Source organism: Aethalodelphis obliquidens, unplaced genomic scaffold (assembly GCF_003676395.1).
Source record: "Aethalodelphis obliquidens isolate GAN/ISIS:26980383/991018 unplaced genomic scaffold, ASM367639v1 scaffold4, whole genome shotgun sequence".
In the NCBI taxonomy this organism is placed as follows: Eukaryota; Metazoa; Chordata; class Mammalia; order Artiodactyla; family Delphinidae; genus Aethalodelphis; species Aethalodelphis obliquidens.
Window position 1 is genome coordinate 5,768,184 of NW_020837948.1, and position 18,112 is coordinate 5,786,295.

Sequence of the window (18,112 nt, forward strand, 5' to 3'; positions counted from 1 at the left end):
ACGGCCACCGAGGAACCGGGAATGCTGGGAAGGTGGGTGTTTCTCAGGCATAGGCAGCTGACTGGCACAGGCATCACGTGAGTGGCTTCCCTGATGAACACCAGGTGCTTACAACCCGCCCTTAGCCGGCCCCGCCCAGGCCGCACGTGGCCAGTCCCTGCCCTGCCCCCAGACCACAGGTGTCCTGCTTGGGCGTAGGAAGACCCGTGAGAGCTTGTAAACAGCGGGGCTTCGCCCCTAGGATTCCGGGACTCAGTAAACAAATCCCTCTGGCCTCCTGGCCTCTGGTCAGTCTGCCAGCGTTAGAGCGCCCTCTGCCTAAACCGCTGTTCCCCCTCCCCTCACCCAGTCAGTGGTTCCTCATTCTGTTCCCTTCACATCCATGCCCACTTTGTGACTCTCAGCCACCCGGCATGGTGGGCCCAGTAGGAACTCTCATCCTCATTTGACAGGTGAGGAAACTGAGGCCCAGAAAGGGCCAAAACACAGTCCCTAATTCTCCATTACCATAAGGCCCACAGGAATCCATTTCTAGTTACTTTCTCCTTTGTGGTGTGTTCATGGATGAATTCTCTGGACCTGAACGGCCACAGTTGGCTAATGTTAACTGAGGATGGAGGGAGAATAAGGGGGAATTGCCCACTGAACCCAAACCCCTAGACCTGGACAAGCCCACCCTACAATTGCTGTCACCCAAATCACAGAGCCCCCCCCCCAGCCCTGCCAGCGAGGCCTCGGCCCCATACCCAAGCCTGGAGGATGGACACCTCACCTTCCTTCCAGTGCCTGCAGGCCCTGCTCAGTGCTTAACCCTGTCACCATCCCAACCGGACCTTGTGTCTCACCTCGTGATCACATCTACGGCTAATGCTATGCTCCTACCGACCCCTCACCTGGTGACAGATGAATCGGGGCCCATGATGGCATTCTGACTGTGTGAAAGCCTGCAGCGTCTTCCTGCTCTTGCTCTGTCCAAGTTCAGTCTGGAGGCTCATGTAGCCCCTCTGCCAGCCAGCCCCACCTCACCTAGCTGGCCTTAAGGTAAAATGAAGGGCCCCGGCACACTCTGACCTGATCCTCACTGACCACATCCTCTGACCATGGACCCTCCTCCCAGGACCTAGAGAAAGCAGTATCCCCAACCTCTTCTCCCATTTTACAGATGGGAAAACTGAGGTACATCAAGTCAACGGCAGAGAGAAGAGTAGAACCCTGGTTTCCTCAGCCTGGGTCAGACATATTTTCCTACAGTGCTGTGCAAAAAACTGTGAGGGTTGGGTAAAAAGAAGACTTGAGTTTGAGTTGGGGGGCCCAGGGGAGTCATGGGTGCTCTAGGAAAGGCAGAGAGGCCCAATGTGAACTCTTTTCGTTTTTAATTTTTAAAATTAAACTTTTTTTAATTAACAAAATTTTTTTGGCCGCACTGCACAGCTTGCGAGATCATAGTTCCCCAACCCGGGATCGTAGCCGGGCCCCCCGGCAGTGAGAGCACAAAGACCTAACCACTAGACCGCCAGGGAATCCCCTCTTTTTTCTTTTTAATGTTTTAGAATGGCTTCTTTTTCCTTAACATTGTGTTTGTTGTTGCAGCAAAGCAGTCATACATTATTAAATGTAGCAGGGTTACTTTCTTTTTTTCCTATATAGTATTCTTTTTTTAAAAAAATTGTGGCAAAAAAACCACATATCATCCGGCATCAGGGCTGGGCAGCAGATGGCGTCCCAGATCTTACCCTGCAGGAGTTTCACAAGAACAAGGCAAGTTCAGGGTGGGCACGAGAGTCCCTCCCTGCTGCCGCGCAGTCTGTGTGTCATTGCACATGGTTTTGGGACTATCGGATTAAAGTTTGTCTCCCACACTGGCCTGGTCTCTGCAGAGGGGCATGTGGTCATCCCAGAGTCCTCAGGGCCCAGCAGCTGATGCCCCGTGAGTGCTGAATCCATGTGTGCATGAACGAAACGGCGGGAGTGGACACCTGGCCTCCCCTCGGATTCCTGTGCCATTGGCTCATTAGTAATTATTTTATATTGATTACAGGTTCAAGTGATCATAGTTTGGATATAATGCATTAAATAAAATACGTTATGAAAATTCATTTTACCTGTTTCTTTTTACTTGTTAAAAATGTGGCTGCTAGAATTACATATGTGGCTCACACTTTATTTCTACTGCACATTGCTGCTTTGGACCCACAGGTACCTTGACCTCTCCTGCCCCACAGCTTTGCAGCTGCAGGCCTGGCCACGGAGCCCCTGCATCACTATTCTGGAGCACTGTGGTCAGGTGGGCCTGGATTTGGGAGGAGGGAGAGGCTGGGGTGCCGAGCCCAGGGCAGCTGGCCCAGAGAGCTGACAGCCCCAAACCACAGCTAGGGGGGCTGGCCGAGCAGGAGCCCCCTCAACCCTGGGGCTGATCCACCAGCACCTCATGCTGACTGCGGTTGAGGATGCTGAGGGAGCCCTTCTCACTCTCAGCTGGGTGCCCTGAAAGAACCCACACAGCTCTGTCAGACAGGGTTCCCAGGTCCCAGCAGCAGGGATATGGCCCCTCAGGGAGGGACACCTCCCTCCACAGGCATTCAAAGCACATACACTCACCCCAGGTTTCTTTCCATCACTTTTCTGCATCGGGGGGAATCACAGAACTTTGGATCTGGAGGTGCCCTCGGGGACTTACCTTCTACTGCATCAGTGAGGAAATGGGGCAGTTCTCTGTGGTTAACAACTAAGCCAGCGGCCCCAGAAGCTAGATTCCTTGAGTCTCAATTCAAGCCCCTTTCCACACAGCCTCCCCTTGGGCTCTCAGAGGAGGTTCAAAACCCCTCTGCACGTAGCTTAATCCATCTTTGCGCTTGCCGAGCCCTCTGCCCAGAGCGCTTGTGGTCCCTTCCTCCCAGCCAGCTCCCCTTGGGCGAGCAACTAGTTATTCTTCAAGTCTACGACGCCTGGGAGTCTGGAAGCTCTGGGAGGGCAGGGTCCTGGTGCCATCCAGTGTGCGACCCAGCACACTGGCAGAATGAGACGTATGCTCAGTAGACTAACTGTCAAGTGAATGAATGAATGCATGCATGCATGACGAACGGCGTTGCTTCCTCAGAGTAACCTGAATGCACCCCTGTCCAATCAGCCCAGGCCTCCGTAGTACCTCCCAGTTCCCTCATTATGTCCCTGCTGGTCTGTGAGCTCCCCCAGGGCAGAGATAGATGGTGGCTACATTCCCCGTACTTTACAGAGCCTGGTCTGGAGTAAGTACTCAGGAAATAATGAGTGAAAAACAAGCCTGGGCAAAAGCCTTTCCTGATCTAGGGACAGAGGCCTGAGTTTCCTCCCAAACCTTTCCACTGCCCCACGTAGGTGGCTCAAGGGGTCCCGACTTGAACCCTGAACTTCACCTCTTAGCAGGGGTGTGGCTTTGCGAAGCTCCATCATCCACTCTGAACTCCAGGGGATGAAAGCAGTGAGGAGAAAATGAAATATGCCCAGCCCCGGTGCGTACTGAGCACTTGCTACGTCCCTTCGGACAGCCAGGGAACACTCGCTGTTTCAGTGAACCTCTACCCCCCGCCCCCGGTGCAACAGAGCCTCACACCAGCCAGCACAGAAAACATCGCTTTATTAACTGCGTTTGCCAACACATGAGGAGTGCAGAGGGGTCGTGAAGACACGGGCCCTAGTGGGGGCTGGGCTCTGGAAGACCCCCAGGAGTGAGCAGGACAGGATGGGACTGGGAGCTATGCGGCAGCGGCAACACAGAATCATGCAGGGCACGCGGGCACCGGCCACCCCCAGGCGGCCATACATTCTATTGCTCGTGAAGGTTAGCGAACATGGACAATGTACAAAAAGGAGAAATAGGTTTTTGCGTTAATGAAAAATACATTTTTTCTCTACAAAGGAATCTTTTCTAATACAAGAAAATAAATATTGCAACATAAGCCAAAAATAATTTAAAATTGCTCTTTTCAATATATTTTCAGTATTTCTCTTGTATATTAACAAATGGCACATCACTTTCATTGAAACAAAGACAGAAGGTGTCTCCTCCTGTGACATTCATATCATCCCCCCACCCCGAGCCGATGTGGAGCACAGAGTGTTGTGCAGCTGAGGGACAAAGTAGCAGGAAGTGCCTTAAAGAACAACCAAGGTCCCAGACTCCAGCCCGGCTCTTTGGCCAATGTGGCCAGCTGGGCCAGGGGCATGGGAAGGGGCCTCCCCAAGGGCCTTGCTACAGGCACCCAGGCCATTCTACAGAGCTTCGGGCATGGGCAGAGGTTGGCCACGTCTGGCAGTAAGCAAGGAAACGCCAGATCCAGCTGCTGCCAATGTCTGTTAGAACCGAGCAGGTGATTCTCTAGGAATTGTCCCCCAAGTCCCATCGTGTGCCCATACACGACACACACAGATACGCCTGCACTCGGACACACACAAGGTGAGCTCTGGAACAGGCTCACACATCCACAGTCCGACACCCATGTCTGGAAACCTGGGTGGCTTCTCCAAGGAACCTGAGACCTTCACACTGCAAATGCTCACACACTGTCACCGAGTCAGAGCTCATTTAATAAAATAAACCCTTCTACCTTTCTTCTCCTTATTTGTTCTAAAATACATTTGATGATCCATAAAAATACTTTCCTTGCACATTATCCTTTCTCACTGTGATGAGGGGGAAGGAGGTGGGCAGTGGGGATTGGGAGGGTGGTGATGACAGCCCGGATGAGCTCCAGAGCAGCTTCTCCCTCCCTGAGGAGGGCCAGTGAGTGTGGACACATACGGTCAAGCGAAAAGATCCGCCTCAGCCTCTGGTCTGGAAAAGGCCTCCTACCTTCTTCCCAGCTTCCCATCTTAAACTCCGAGGCGGCAAAGCCGTCGGCAGGCTGGAAAAAGAGCAAAGGGGCTGTGGCTAATAGCAGAAAGGCCAGCAGTGGGAACCGGTTATCCTTGTCCTCTTTGCAGCCCGGTGGACATCCTAGGGGTGGACAGCTGCCTGACAAGGACAGCTCTAGGGCGTGGCCTGGGAGACCCTGGCCAGCCAGCCTTACAGACACTTGGACTCCGTGCAGGATGTGGGCCCCAGGGATAGTTCAATCCAAAGCAGGAGCCAATCGGGAAAAGGGTCGGAATCCAGAGGCCGACTTGAATAGAGGCTCTGAAGAGTGCTGGCTGCCCGGCCTGGCCCACCCAGTCCAGACCCTGGCCAGACCCACTACCTTCCCACCCTGCTTCTCTCCCTACCCTCACCCCCAGGGAGCCCAGACTCTGCCTCAGGATGGATGAAGGGTAAACAGGCAAGTACTGAGTCTACCGGACCCAAGCCATTCCTGGCACTCCCATCCCCCGGCAGAGTTTGGTTGTTCTTTAAAGCTCGTCCCTTTTGCTTCCTGTGAGGTCAGACTGAGCAATCCAGCACAGACAAGGTTGTGGCCCGAGGTGACCCGAAGCACGGGGAAGGAAGGTCTATTCAAAGGCAGTAAACAGAGAATGGGGTTGGGATGCTGATGCTGACACTGCACTGGCCACTACTGCCAAGGCGGGCGGGCAGGCAGACTAAACTCTACATGGTAGCTCATGCCATCCCAACGCCCAGAGTCCTCGAAGCCCACTCCGAGTCTGCTCCGACTGGACAAATCTGTCCGACCCTTTAAACTTAGTCGTTGTCTTTGTTTCCTGTTTTGATAAAATTCACATGAAACTTGAGTGTCGATGATCATGCCACTGTCGTACCTTGAAAATTTGGAGTCGGGGATGGGTGCTCGAGTCGCTTCCCCATCCCGCCGATTTGCGCTTCATGTGTCACGTGGGGGCAACCCCATGGGAACACTTTTGCCATGCTGGTTTCGCCATCAGTCTCCTCCCACAGTGAGTCTCAGAGTTCAGGAGAGCTCACAGCGGGCCCAGCCTGGGGATCTGAAATCCAACACCAGCAGCAGAACAGCATCCTCGTCCAAGAGCTTGCGCTCGCCTCCCGGACGTGTGCGATGAACATGTTTCTATACTTGGTTGCTAAAGAGCTCCGTTTAAAAAATAGTCCAAGTGACAAGTTGTCAGGTCCAGGCTGTGCTGTATTATGGTCAAAATATTCTTTGGCATCCACAGAATGATTCACTGGACTTTTGCAAGGTTCTTGTTGGAGAAGTTCTGGCTTTACCAGTGGCAGAAGTGATCCAGGAGTAATTCATAAAAGAAAGAAAAACACGTTTTCACTGAATTCCTTGTTTTGTTTGTTCCCTGAGCTGTCACCCTGGGGCCACTCCACTGAAACTCTTCAGAGCTACTACCTGGGACCTAGAGGGTGGGGTGGGAAAGGCAGGACGGTGATGGTGGGGAGGGAGGGAATGGCTGGGAAAGGGGGTTAAGGCTCGGAGGGAGAGAGGAACCAGGGAGATCCAGCAACACTTAAAACAGCCCCAGCAGGCCGTCACTGACGCGTCCTGGGCCCCGGGATCCCACTGCTTGTTGGAAAGAGGAGTTTCCAAAAGGAAACTGAGGAAGAAGCTCATGTCTTAGCAGGACTGGGAAACTTGAAAAGGCAAGTGGTCTGGTCTGGTCAGCTATCTGGGAGTGATCAGACCTCGGCCGAGACTGGCCCCGAAGGAAGGAAGGAAGTTGGAGTCCCAGAGCGATTCTCTGCAGTGGGCGAGTCTGAGCCCCACGCCCCCCATCTGGGCACTGGCCCTCCCTTGCAGCCCTCCGCCGGCACTGGCGGCTGGCTGGCTGGGAGTCCCCTGAGAAAACGGCACAGCTCAGGAAGGATTCTGGGAAGCCCTTCCCAGAGCCGCCGGGCTGGGCGCTGGCAGGGGCAGAGCAGCAAGGGAGTGGAGGGTCACGGGGTGGGCGGGCAGGCCTCTGATGATGTGGGTTGATCAGGAACGGCTGTGGTTCCCTTGGAACCAGCAGGCCCTCTTCGCCCCCTCAGTGCTTTCTCATATAAGCTCGTTGTGCTTGTGACAGTGAGTAGACTCTGGCTGGGTATCACTTATTATACTTCCTTGGGGATCAGTGGAGTGCAGCAGGACCCCCCAGATGGACCCCAGTGGGATTTGGGGGCAAGGCGGGACAGGCCCTGGGCTGGCCCATCTGCCATAATAATGCCCAAATGACACTCTGTGTCACCCAGTGGCAGCAGGCTGGAGTCCTGAGCTCTTCTTCACCTTGCCTACGTGTAGCCAGGAGCCCAGGAATACCGCATGGGCCGGGCGGGGATGCTGCCGCGGCAGGGATGGTGCCCAGGACCTGGTGTGGTCCTTGTGGCCAGAGCCATGTAAGGAATCCTAACGTCCTAGGCCAGCACAGAGGAAAGACAATAGTGTGGAATTCGAAACTCTCTTTATATTAAAAATAAAACCACAACAGAGTGGCAGCCTCGAGGGTCTGAGACACTCAGCAGAGATTGGAAATGGCAGTTGTGACTGGGCTGAGGCCTCGTGGGCGGACCAGAGCAGGGCCCAGGACAGGGGTAGGGGGTGACTTAGGAGGCCAGTACCCCCATGCGGACCACCTCCTCAGCCCCTGCTTCCCGGGGACCCCGCTGCACCCCGCTGTCCTCGGCCTCCACATCTGAGTCGCTCATCTCCCCGTCAGAGAAGTAGCCATCAGTCTCAGTGTCAAAGTGTAGGCTGACCTTTGGCCTCTCGGCCACAGCAGAAGGCGGTCCTGTCCCGGCATCAGGCCTGGCACTTGGCGACCTCCGGGTTCCCCTGCTCTCGCGGGGCGGCCGAGGCCGGCCTGAGGGCTTGGGACTCGCCGCAGGGCCAGGCACTTGGACATTCGGGTCGGCAGCCATTGGGGCCGCCTCGTCCGGGGTCTCGGGGGCCAGCGGTGGGGGGCTCTCGGGAGCTGCTGGGACAGGACAGTCCTCGGCCGTAGGACTGGATGGCAGGTGAGAAGGTGTTCGCCGTGGTGGCTTCCTGGCAGGTGGCCCCTGACCCCCCTTGCCGCTGCCAGCATCCTGGCCCCAGGGCTTCTTGGGGGTTTTGTCTGGAGTCGTCCGTGAACCGGGCCCATCCTGTGGTGGCTTCTTCTTGGCAGGCAGGCGGGTGCGGCCACGGGTCTTCCTGGCAGGGTCGCCAGGTCGCAGTGAGGGGTCCCGCATGAAGCTCAGCAGCGTCTCCTCATCCTGCAGCAGCTCCTCCGACAGCAGCCCCGGAGCAGGGTCCTCGCGGTGCCCGTTGTTTAACGACCACTCGCTCATGGCCATGTTCTCTGCCGTGATCTGCACCGACTGCGCCAGCCAGCTGTTGAAGAAGGTGCCGTCGATGGGGAACGAAGTGGACAGGCCTGGCCGAAGGGAGAAAGAAGGCAGGTGAGATGCCAGCAGGTGCGTGTCCCACTCTCCTTCAGGAAGCCCTCTCTGACCCTCCCCTGCACACCATCATACCTTCCTCCCTCTTTCCCTCTGTGCTATACCCTGTTGAGTTATCTTGTTTCGTCCATCCATCCTGCCAACACCGCCAAAAAGCAGGCTCCACACCAAATACCCCTCTCCCCAGAAGGACGTCCTGCTCCTGGGACAGGCTTCACAGTTTGAGAAGCAGAGCGTAAAGTGAAAATGTGGGCTCCCTGTTCAAAAATTTTAAGAATTTCAAAGTGGCAACAGCAGAGCATGAAACCAAGCGAGGGCCCTTCGAGATTGCACAAGGTGGACGCCCAGGCCTGCCCATCACCCTGTATCCTGGGGGCATAAGGGATGGAGGAAGGGAGGAAAGCACCCTCAGGCCACCAGGGGGCACTAGATTTTCATGTGTCGCTTCTCAGAGCTTCCAAAGCAGGTAACTTGGATATGGGCGTCAGGCGTGAACCGGACAGCAAGGTATATCTGGGTAGAAGGTCCCTTTTGGATGCCAGGGCCAGCTCCAGCTATGGGCCCTCCCTCCTTTACTGAGGTCTTGGGAGGCGGCAGCTGGTGAGACTGGGCTTCCCATTAGATACCAAGTTGTTTCCTTCCTGAGACTGAGGAAAATAAAAGATGACCTGGGGCTTCTACACTAGAGGTGAGGTCGGGAAGGGGACACCACGCCTGCCCTGAGAAGTGCTCTAGAGGAAGCATGTGACATCCTAGGAGACAAAGCCCAAGGCTGAGGGTCCCTCTAGGACTGCTGTGCTTAACGGGGCAGCAGGTCTGTGACAATGAGATGGGCTGGGCCAGGGCCACTCCTAAGGGTCTCTCTGGGTGGCTCCCGGAAGATTTCCTGGGGCTGAAGGGAGGCCCATTTGAGGACATTCTGGCAGAGGGGGACAGGGACAGAGAATTATGGCAGGCCCTCACCTCCCAGCATGATGCTGGGTTCCTGGAAGGCCCAGGATGGCCTAGCAGTCCCTGAGCTCTTGGGCCCAGTCTCCAGTCTACAAAAGAGGAACTCTCAGGATGCCAGACCCCAGCCTCCTTTATGGCTGGAAGGAGTGCGTGGGCAAGCAAGGGCCCGGCTACCCCTCTCGGGTGTCCCACTCTGCAGCAGGGATGCTGGTGGTCCCCATGGCCTTTCGTGGGGAGCTGCAAGTGGAGTGATGGTATGAGCCTGGCTGTGTGCACCAGGCCACTCACCAAGCTGCCCCAGGACTGAGTCGGACCCTGCCTTCACTTTCTCTTTCTTCTCGGGGCTGCCCTTCGGACCCTCGCGGCCTTTCCTTTTCGAGTCGCTCTTCTTGCCCTTTGCTCTCCTCCCAGACCGCTCTGCGTCAGGGAAAGAGAGAGCAGGAGGGAGATGGTTACCCCAAGCAGCCCAGCCAGAACTAAGACCACTGCGTGGCATCCAAGGAGTCCTCCCCGTCAGCCAGTGCCTTGCCTTCTAGGTCACCTCCTCCTGGCTCTGAACCACGTGGGACCTGGGATAACTGGGGCTCCAGTGAGTCGGGGAATAGCTAGTGTGGGAGAGAGGGGTAACTGCCCTTGAGGGGCTTGGTGAGGGGCACAGGGCCACGAGGAGGGTGGAAGACTGCTTTGTAGGACCTGGACGTCTGATCTATATGGCCTGAAGATCTCAGGACAGAGTCCTGGTGGGTGGGAAGGCTGGAGGTGAGTGGACAGGGCAGGGCCTTAAACGCCAGGCCAAGGAGCCAGACCTGAAGGTGGACAGGACACTCTGAGGAGTCAAGAGCCTTGGGTTCCACTCCTGACACAGCGGTCAGCGCCCTTGAGCAAGCCCCCTGCCTCGCTCTCCTGGTCTGCTTTGATGGGAGACTCAGGGTACACACCTGGCCCTCATATCCTTTTAGTCCATGACCACATGGGTCTGGGGAGCCGTAGAACACAATGGAGCAGGGGAGGGACATGTGGTGGTGGGGAGCTGCCAGGAATCTTCTCCCAGCTTCTCAGCCAGAGGCTGGAGGGCTTCCTGAGTAAGCGTTTAAGAGAAGGTTGAGGAATGTGGCCCCAACTCCGGGAACCTTCCCAACTCTGCTGTTAATTCCCTGTGTAACCTCAGGCCAGGCCTCAGTCTTCTCATCTATCACATGGGACCAGTGCCTAGATACTTCAGAGAGGGGCTTCTCAAGTCCCCCACTGCCCTCACCATGGTCTGAGCTCCTTCCAAGGGCACAAGACCTTGCACATCTGACCCTGGCAACCCCTCGGCCTCACTTCAGACATTTTCCTTCTGCCCTAGTTGCAGATATGCCAGTTTCCTTGCAGTTTCTCTAACAAGACAGCTATGGCCTCCAGGTCTCCAAATATGCAGTTTCCCTGCCCTGTCCTTCACCTGGTTCAGCTCACAGCTTAAATACACTGCCCCTGGGAAACCTCCTCTAGCCCTCTGGCCAGACAGGCCTCAGCAATATGCCTGTAGCCCATGTCTCACCCCACGGGTCAAGCGTCACAACACTGAGGGCATCAGCTTCAGAGGCCAACTAATCTTCTCTCCAAATGCCCTGCCCTGACCAAAAGGTGGCCTGTTGCTGCCACTCAGGTCTAGGAGCTGCGAATGTCTCCGGCTCAATGCGGGGATGCCGACCCTCCAAGCTCCGGACCATGGTTCTGGAATCCTGTGCCTGTGAGCACTGCACACCTTACCACTCTCTGCCGCCTTCCTGCAGTTGAATGTGTGGCCATAGTGAGTCCTAAGAACGCTGAGATGTTCCGGCAACACCACCACCATGAAGCCAACCCTGATACCTCTGTCCCTGCACTGGCACCAACGGCAGTCCCTTGGACACCACTTTCCTTTGTCTTTCCAGATGGTGAGCTCCACGAGGACAGGAAGCCTGTCCATTCAGTCCATGGCAGGGTACTCGCAGTGCCTGCCACAGAGCCCGGCATCCTGTCTATACTCAATCAGCGCTCGCCGAAGGAACCGACAGATGAGAGGGAGCCTGGAAAGGGCAGCCAGGAAGCTGCCATAGTCCTTGAGGTACACGGTCAGCCCTGACCTCTACATGGCTGTGACCCACCATGACCCAGCACCTGTCCTGGGCAGTGCTGGCTTCTGGGGCCAGAGTAGGTGGTGATTCCAAAGCGCAGTCGAGGCAGCTCAGCTCTTGGGCAGGGGTGGGGCAGTAGCAGGTTCTCAGTCATTGGCTCTGGTGGTGGCCGGGCAGCTCTCCTCCCTCTACTCCAGGCCCAGCCTGACCCACAGGCTGAGCTGGCAGCGGCAGCCCCTGGCTTAGAAATCTCTCCATCCAGCTACTTCTGCTGCATACAATTCAACATTAGAGTACCATTTTCTGGGCTAAGCACTGCCTTCCTTAACATGTAAACAGTCCAGGAAGGGCCCTGTTGTCCAGCAATATCCACAACTAATAAGTAAGACCACTGTCAGAGCTTCTTTGACCTTTGACTTCCAGATCTGTTAAATGCATGTGATGGCAAAAGCGTAAGAGCTGCCTTCTTCAGAATTGAAACGCAGGCACACAGGGGTTCAGGGAAGCTCGCCAGCTTGGGCCCTTCCTGCCCCAGCACCAGCACAGAGGCGCTGGGACTTCTGGTTTGTACCTGTTCACGTGCAATTTCCTCCTGAACCACTATGGCCCAGCACTGCCTGAGCGCCCTGTGAACCAGAAAGCTCCCCGAGGGCAGATCCGATGCCCACATTGCATCTTTGGCTCCTTGCCTGCCAACACACACCTAGGACCCCGGCAGGGCCCCACCTGGGCCTACTAACTGGATACAGAGGGTAGGGGTGGGGGCCCGTGGCCCCTGACCCTGTACACATGCCGCATCAGGCCCCGAAGACGCACATCCTCACTGGGACCCAGCCCCTTGAGGGTGTGCACAGGAGGGGTGGCGGCGGCCGGCAGGGGGGACGCCTACCTCGACACAGATCCTGTTCAATAAGTTTCATCTGCAGGTGGAATATCTGCTCCTGGAGTTTGCAGATGGCGTGTTTCGTTCTCTCGCGCCTTGTCACCATGTAGCACAGATTTCTAACCTGAGGAAACACAAGAGAGGTTTTCCACCTTACTCACAAGCAACCACCCGGACCTCCTAGCTCTGAGGGGCCACCACTGCCTAACCTGCCCAGGACATCTGGGAATCAATACCCAGGCACTGAATGCATCCTCAGCCCTGAGCTGCAACGCTCTGATCCAAACCACGGGGCCAAGGCTGTGTTTCGGATCACAGCCAGCAGGGAGAGCATCTGCGGAGCTCAGGCGGGCGACTGCCTTCCTCTTCTCGGCCTAAACTTCCGGGCTGAGTCATGCCAGTGCCCAAGGCCCTTCCAACGTGGCTGCCCTGTCCTGTATACACAGTGCCCCAAGCCTTGTGGGGACCTCGAGAGGTCACCAAGTTCACCCCTTGGCTCCTGTCCAAGGCTTCTTTCCATTGAAGAAACTTTAGCCGCAAGCACCCGGGCAAAAACCACCTACCCTGAGACACGAATGACTGGCACATGAGTAGAGAGCGCTCCAGCGGAAGAGCTCTGAGCGGACGGGCTGTGCCTGATGCACAGGGGTCCAGCCCGCAGCTGACCCGGGTCCACTTGCTGCACCGGCCCTGAGCCAGGCCCACAGCTGCTCTGGTCAAGGGCCCAAGTGCACTCGGCCATAGTCGGTCGGCTAGAGACAGAACTCCTCGTGGGGAAGGGCAGGGCCTCCCTGACTCCCTCAGGCCAGCTAGGAAGAGCCCCTTAGGGCCTGGGAGACCAGCTTGCTTAGCCCATGGGACAGGGCCCACCCTGTAACTGGTCTGGAAGCACCTGAAGGATGCGCCGCATTGCTCCCTGGCCACCTGGTACCTCCCTAGGCCCAGCGCGCCATCCCTCACCGGCTGCTCTCAGGGTACGTCACACTCTGGGACCAAGACCAGGCCTCCTCCCCATCAGGACACTGCCTTGCTCTAGCACTTCCTCAGCTTGGGTCACAGTCTCCAGCAGCAACAGGGACAGCTGGCCAGAAAGCGCGGAACTGGAATCCCGGGTCCCACCAGATTCTACCTCCAGCTGGTTTCCGTCTTCAAGGCTGAGTTCAGTCTTCATATCCTTAAACTGCCTGGGCATGACTTGAGAGTTCCAGAGCCCCTGCCTGTTGTCATGACCATCACTTCTACTGCCCTGGGGTAGCCGTTATCAGACCTCTCTGCTGGCGTGGGCCTCCTCCTCTCCTTCCTGAGCCTAGTCGTGAAGGAGACCCTGGAACACCTGAACCAGGCTAGCAGGCCTCTGGAGAACGGGTTCTGCACGGACTCTCAGCAGTACTCCGTACCCCAGCCTAGACTGTTAACACCAGGCTCTCCTGTGGCCAGCACCTCCCCAAGGGGCAGCCACCTGGCCCGGCCTGCCCTTGCTTCAGCTCACTGGCACCGTCTGACTTCCTTGCAGATCCTGGACTCCTCCCACATGTCCCTAAGCACAGGCTTGTGTTGGGCCCTGGGCTCAGCTACGAGCAGTGCCACCAGGGCCCCTTTCTTCTGAGAGCTTGCTGCCCAGCAGAGCAGAGAGATGCTGACCAAGTACTGACCCAGGCAGCCCTGACCCAGACTTGGGGGTGGTGAGAAGGTTCCCTGGAGGAAGGGGCAGATAGGCCAGGTGGGAGGTGATCACAGAGGGGCACAGGCTGAAGACAAGAACCCAGAGTAAGGCCAGGTAGGGGAGAGGAGAGCAAGGCCTTGTGGCTAGAGTGTCAGGCTCTGAGGCCTGACTGAGCCAGGTCAGGGGGAACTGTGGAGGGATGTGGGTGGTGGTGGGGACCAGGGAGCAGGGATGTGTAAGTGCTGAGACCCAGGAGTCATCCTTAAGGACCAGCCCCTCCTCATCTGCTCCACAGCTGATCCATCAGTATGTCCCATCAGTCCTTCCTGGTGAACTTTTTTTTCTGGCCGCTCTGCACAGCTTGTGGGATCTTAGTTCCCCGACCAGGGATCGAAGCCGGGCCCATGCAGTGAAAGCGTGGAGTCCTAACCGCTGGACTGGAATACCACAGGGAATTCCTGTTCCCGGTGAACCTGACTCCCTCCCATCCCAACAGCTCCCTCCACCTCCTGGACACCCCCATCATCTTCACCTGGACAGCCAGCTGTTTTGACCTCTCTGCTATCCTGGAGCAATATTCTTGAAATACAAATGTAAATCTTAAAATGTAAATCCTCCTCCCCTTGAAACCTCCAATAGATTCTGCACTGGGTTGAATAGTGCCCTTTCCCAAAATTTATGTCCACCTGGAACCTTGGATGTAATTAGTTAAGATTACACTGGATATGAGTGAGCCCTACATGCAATGACTAACGTCCTTATAAAAGACCATGTGAAGACATACTGAGAGAATGCCATGTGATGACAGAGACTGGAGTCATGGGTCTACAAGTCACAGAACACCAAGGGTTGCCAGCAACCACTGGAAGCTAGGAGAGGGGTATGGAGAGTTTCAGCCTCAGAGCCTCTAGGAGGAATCAACCCTGCCAACACCTTGATCTAGAATTTCTGGCCTCTAGAACTGTGAGAAAACAAATTTATGTTGTTTAAAGCCACGGAGTTTGTAGTACTTTGTCGCAGTAGCCCTAGGAAACAGATATAGTTTTCTTCCTGTCACACTTAAAAAACCCAGAGCCACAGCTCAGACCCTTGCCCAATCTGACCTCCCACTGTCATCCTCACAGTCTATGTCCCACAGTTCTCCAAGCTCCAGCCGCACTGCCCTCCAGTCCCTTTCTTTCTGTGTCCAGCCCACTTCTGCCTTGGGGCCTTGATATATATCCAACTCTTGGCCCCAAATGCTCTTCAACCCTCTCTTCCCAAGGCTAGACCTCATCCTTCAGGTCTTGGCTCAAATATCACCTCCAGAGGGCATTCCTGTCCACCACATCTAAACAGCCCAACCTTGTTCTCCTCATATCCTGGTCTCTTTCCTCCTGGCAGTCACGTGGCCAAGTACGCATGGGGACAGTAGGGATGAAGAGAGGTGGATGGGTTCGTGGCTACTTTGGAGGCCTAAGAACAAGCCATTCAATATTTCCAGCCTAAAAACATATCAGCCAAGGTCTACTTCCTATTAAAATACAGATGTAGGGCTTCCCTGGTGGCGCAGTGGTTGAGAGTCCGCCTGCCGATGCAGGGGACACGGGTTCGTGCCCCGGTCCGGGAAGATCCCACATGCCGCGGAGCGGCTGGGCCCGTGAGCCATGGCCGCTGAGCCTGCGCGTCCAGAGCCTGTGCTCCGCAACAGGAGAGGCTACAACGGTGAGAGGCCCGCGTACCGAAAACAAACAAACAAACAAAAACAGATGTAGTTTCTTTCTTTCTTTCTTTTTTAATCTTTTCGAAACACTAGAGCAAGGTTTCTTAAGGCAGGCTCAAATGAATCACTGGCCAAGATTACCCCCAAATCCCTGGGGTGGCTGGTTAAAAATACAGATTCCCAGGCTTGGGGGAATATCAAACTCTCTGGAGGCGGGGGCCCTCAAATATACATTTTACACAGCACCATGGAACCTAAGAACTGCTGTCCTAGGCCAACGGCCTCCAAAGTGAGCTGCATGGGCGATTGATTTTGACAGCTCATCACAGCATAGGAAGAAAATATTAGAACTTCTAGTGTTTGGGGGTTTTTTTTGGTGCTATTAGAAATTCTGATTAGGTTTGCTTTTATAATATGCCATGGAAGATATAAATGAGATACTAAAAATACAATACATTGGAGGTAAATGCTCAATTTTCTTTCCATGATAAGGGTACGTACATTACTCGCTCACGTCTGGAGATTCCTGCTACGGAAGATTCTGTGAGAATCCCAATGGTGCCAACATTCTTTGGTTGGTACTTTGGTCACACTGTGACCCCTTATTCCCACTTCACCCTGGAATCGTCAATTACTTCTCTAATTTCTCCCAAGGTTCTTGGTAATATAGCTACATGTTACTGAATGTTGTAAAATTCCTCTTCCATGATGGCTTTTGGGGAAAACTATAGATACCACCTTAGAAGCCCACCCAGGCTATCAGACTTCTTACATTGTTCTTTTCTTATTATAAAGATAGAATGTTCTCTTTAAAAAAAAAAATTAAAGAGTACAAAAAAGAATCAAGTGGAAAAGTCCCCCTGAACTAGAGCAGGGATCAGTAATAAAAGCAGGTTTTACTTTTTGATAAAATTGTTTTGATAACAGCAAGTTTTGCAAAGAGAACCTGGATGTGGGCTGAGGAGAGGAGAGGGGCAGGGAGGACTCCCAGCCAGTTATCTTGAGCTAGAATGGACCAGTGTAGGGGGCATTCATGGAGCCTGGGGAGGTTGCTGTGGGGACAGTGCATGCTGGGCATGAGATGCTGGAGCTGGGGAGGCAGGTGTGGGCTGGAGCCAGCCTCCTGATGGGGAGTAAAGCTGTGGAGCAGATGCGCAATGAGAGGTCAGACCTAGTGTGGTGAATGATCACTGGGACCAAGGAGGACTCAGAGAGGGAGCAGAACTGGGGTATCGGGGGGAATCTGGTCAGAGCATCCACAGGAAAAGTGTTTCAAGATCAAGCGCATGCTTGACTGTGGCAACCACTGCTGAGAAGGCTGGGGGATGAGGATGGAGAAACGGGAGATGGAGGCTGTAGGTGGCCCTGGTGGAAGGTTCTGGAATATAGTGGTGGCAGGAGCCTAAGCAGAGTGAGAAGCAAAGAAGTAAGAACAGTGAGGGATGACAGAAAAGGAGAGAGAGTAACAAGGGTGAGAAACCCATGACTAGAGGGACACGGGGAGGGAGGACTTGCTTTTGAAGATGGGAGAAGGTAAAATGAATATGGACACTGGAGGAAACCTGGAGACGGAGAGCGGGTGAAGACAAGATAGATACTCCTGTGCTGCGGGGTGTGGGCTGGAAAGAAATCCCTGGGGGGCGGGGAGGGGAGGACATGGGAGAAAAGGGCAGAGAACAGGTACAGAGGGCACCACCGGGCAAGGAGTTGGAGGGTTCTGGTCTGAGGAACAGGAGGTGAGGTCTGCTAAGAGACGGGGGAGCCCTGAGGGAGGGGGGCAGGGGTGCAGACAGGTGGTAATGGGGGAGCCCAGAATGCTGCTGGCTAGTGTCCCACCAAGGCTGGCTGGCAGGCACCCTGGGGGGCTCACCTGCTCACTGCTATAGGATCGCTCCTGGTGGGCTGAGTGCCTCCTACTGGGTGAGGCTCTGCCTGGGGTGTGGCCTTTGCACAGGTGCAAGGGACTGGCAGTGAGCTAATGCCACATGGGGTGGGAGTGAAGAAAGCAGGGGACAGTGAAGGAGGAACTGAGCAGGGAGAATGGGAGACTGTGGTGAAGAAGGGGGATTGGGGATTCGGGGCTACTGACCCGAAGCAGTTGGAGGGGGTGACAGGGTTTGAGTGGGTGGAGGGGCTAATGGGTTGGAAAAAATCCTAGAGTTGGGAGCCATGGGGTTGACGAGCTGCAGGCTGGAGGCCACAGCTGCCCGGGACAAGATAGGCTTTGGTGGGAGGTCAAGGAGACACAACCCAGGCACTGAGGACAGAGTAAACGAGGTGTGACAACTGCTGAGGAAAGCAGGTGGCGAGTGTGGGGGAGGGCAGGACCTTCCTCTCCTGGAGAGAGCTATGGGGAGTTCCTACATGTCCATCCCCTGGGGCGTGTGTGTCTGAAAGCTGCCCCTGCCCTCTCGGCTCCTCTCAGGCCAGGTGAAACCTTCAATAAACTCCTGGTAACCAGATCCAGAGCCACAGGCAGTGAGGCCCCACGTAGCCCAAACTACCAGCA

General features: G+C 55.3%; 1 protein-coding gene across 15 annotated transcripts in view; it reads right to left on the reverse strand.

Moving 5' to 3' along the window:
- Nucleotides 1-3,595: 3,595 nt before the first annotated feature.
- JADE2 (jade family PHD finger 2) overlaps nt 3,596-18,112 on the reverse strand; it is a 51,997-nt gene continuing 37,480 nt past the window's right edge. For 11 of the 15 annotated variants that reach the window (XM_027097405.1, XM_027097386.1, XM_027097360.1 and 8 more), the window contains 4 exons: nt 12,245-12,362; nt 9,545-9,673; nt 7,625-8,280; nt 3,596-6,145 (listed from right to left, as the gene is read on the reverse strand). In XM_027097405.1, coding sequence (XP_026953206.1) covers nt 5,870-6,145; nt 7,625-8,280; nt 9,545-9,673; nt 12,245-12,362 — 1,179 coding nt within the window. In that variant the 3' untranslated portion in view covers nt 3,596-5,869. Of the gene's footprint in view, nt 6,146-7,312; nt 8,281-9,544; nt 9,674-12,244; nt 12,363-18,112 lie in introns of those variants that run through there. The other 4 variants (XM_027097442.1, XM_027097433.1, XM_027097424.1 and 1 more) reach the window with 3 other exon arrangements.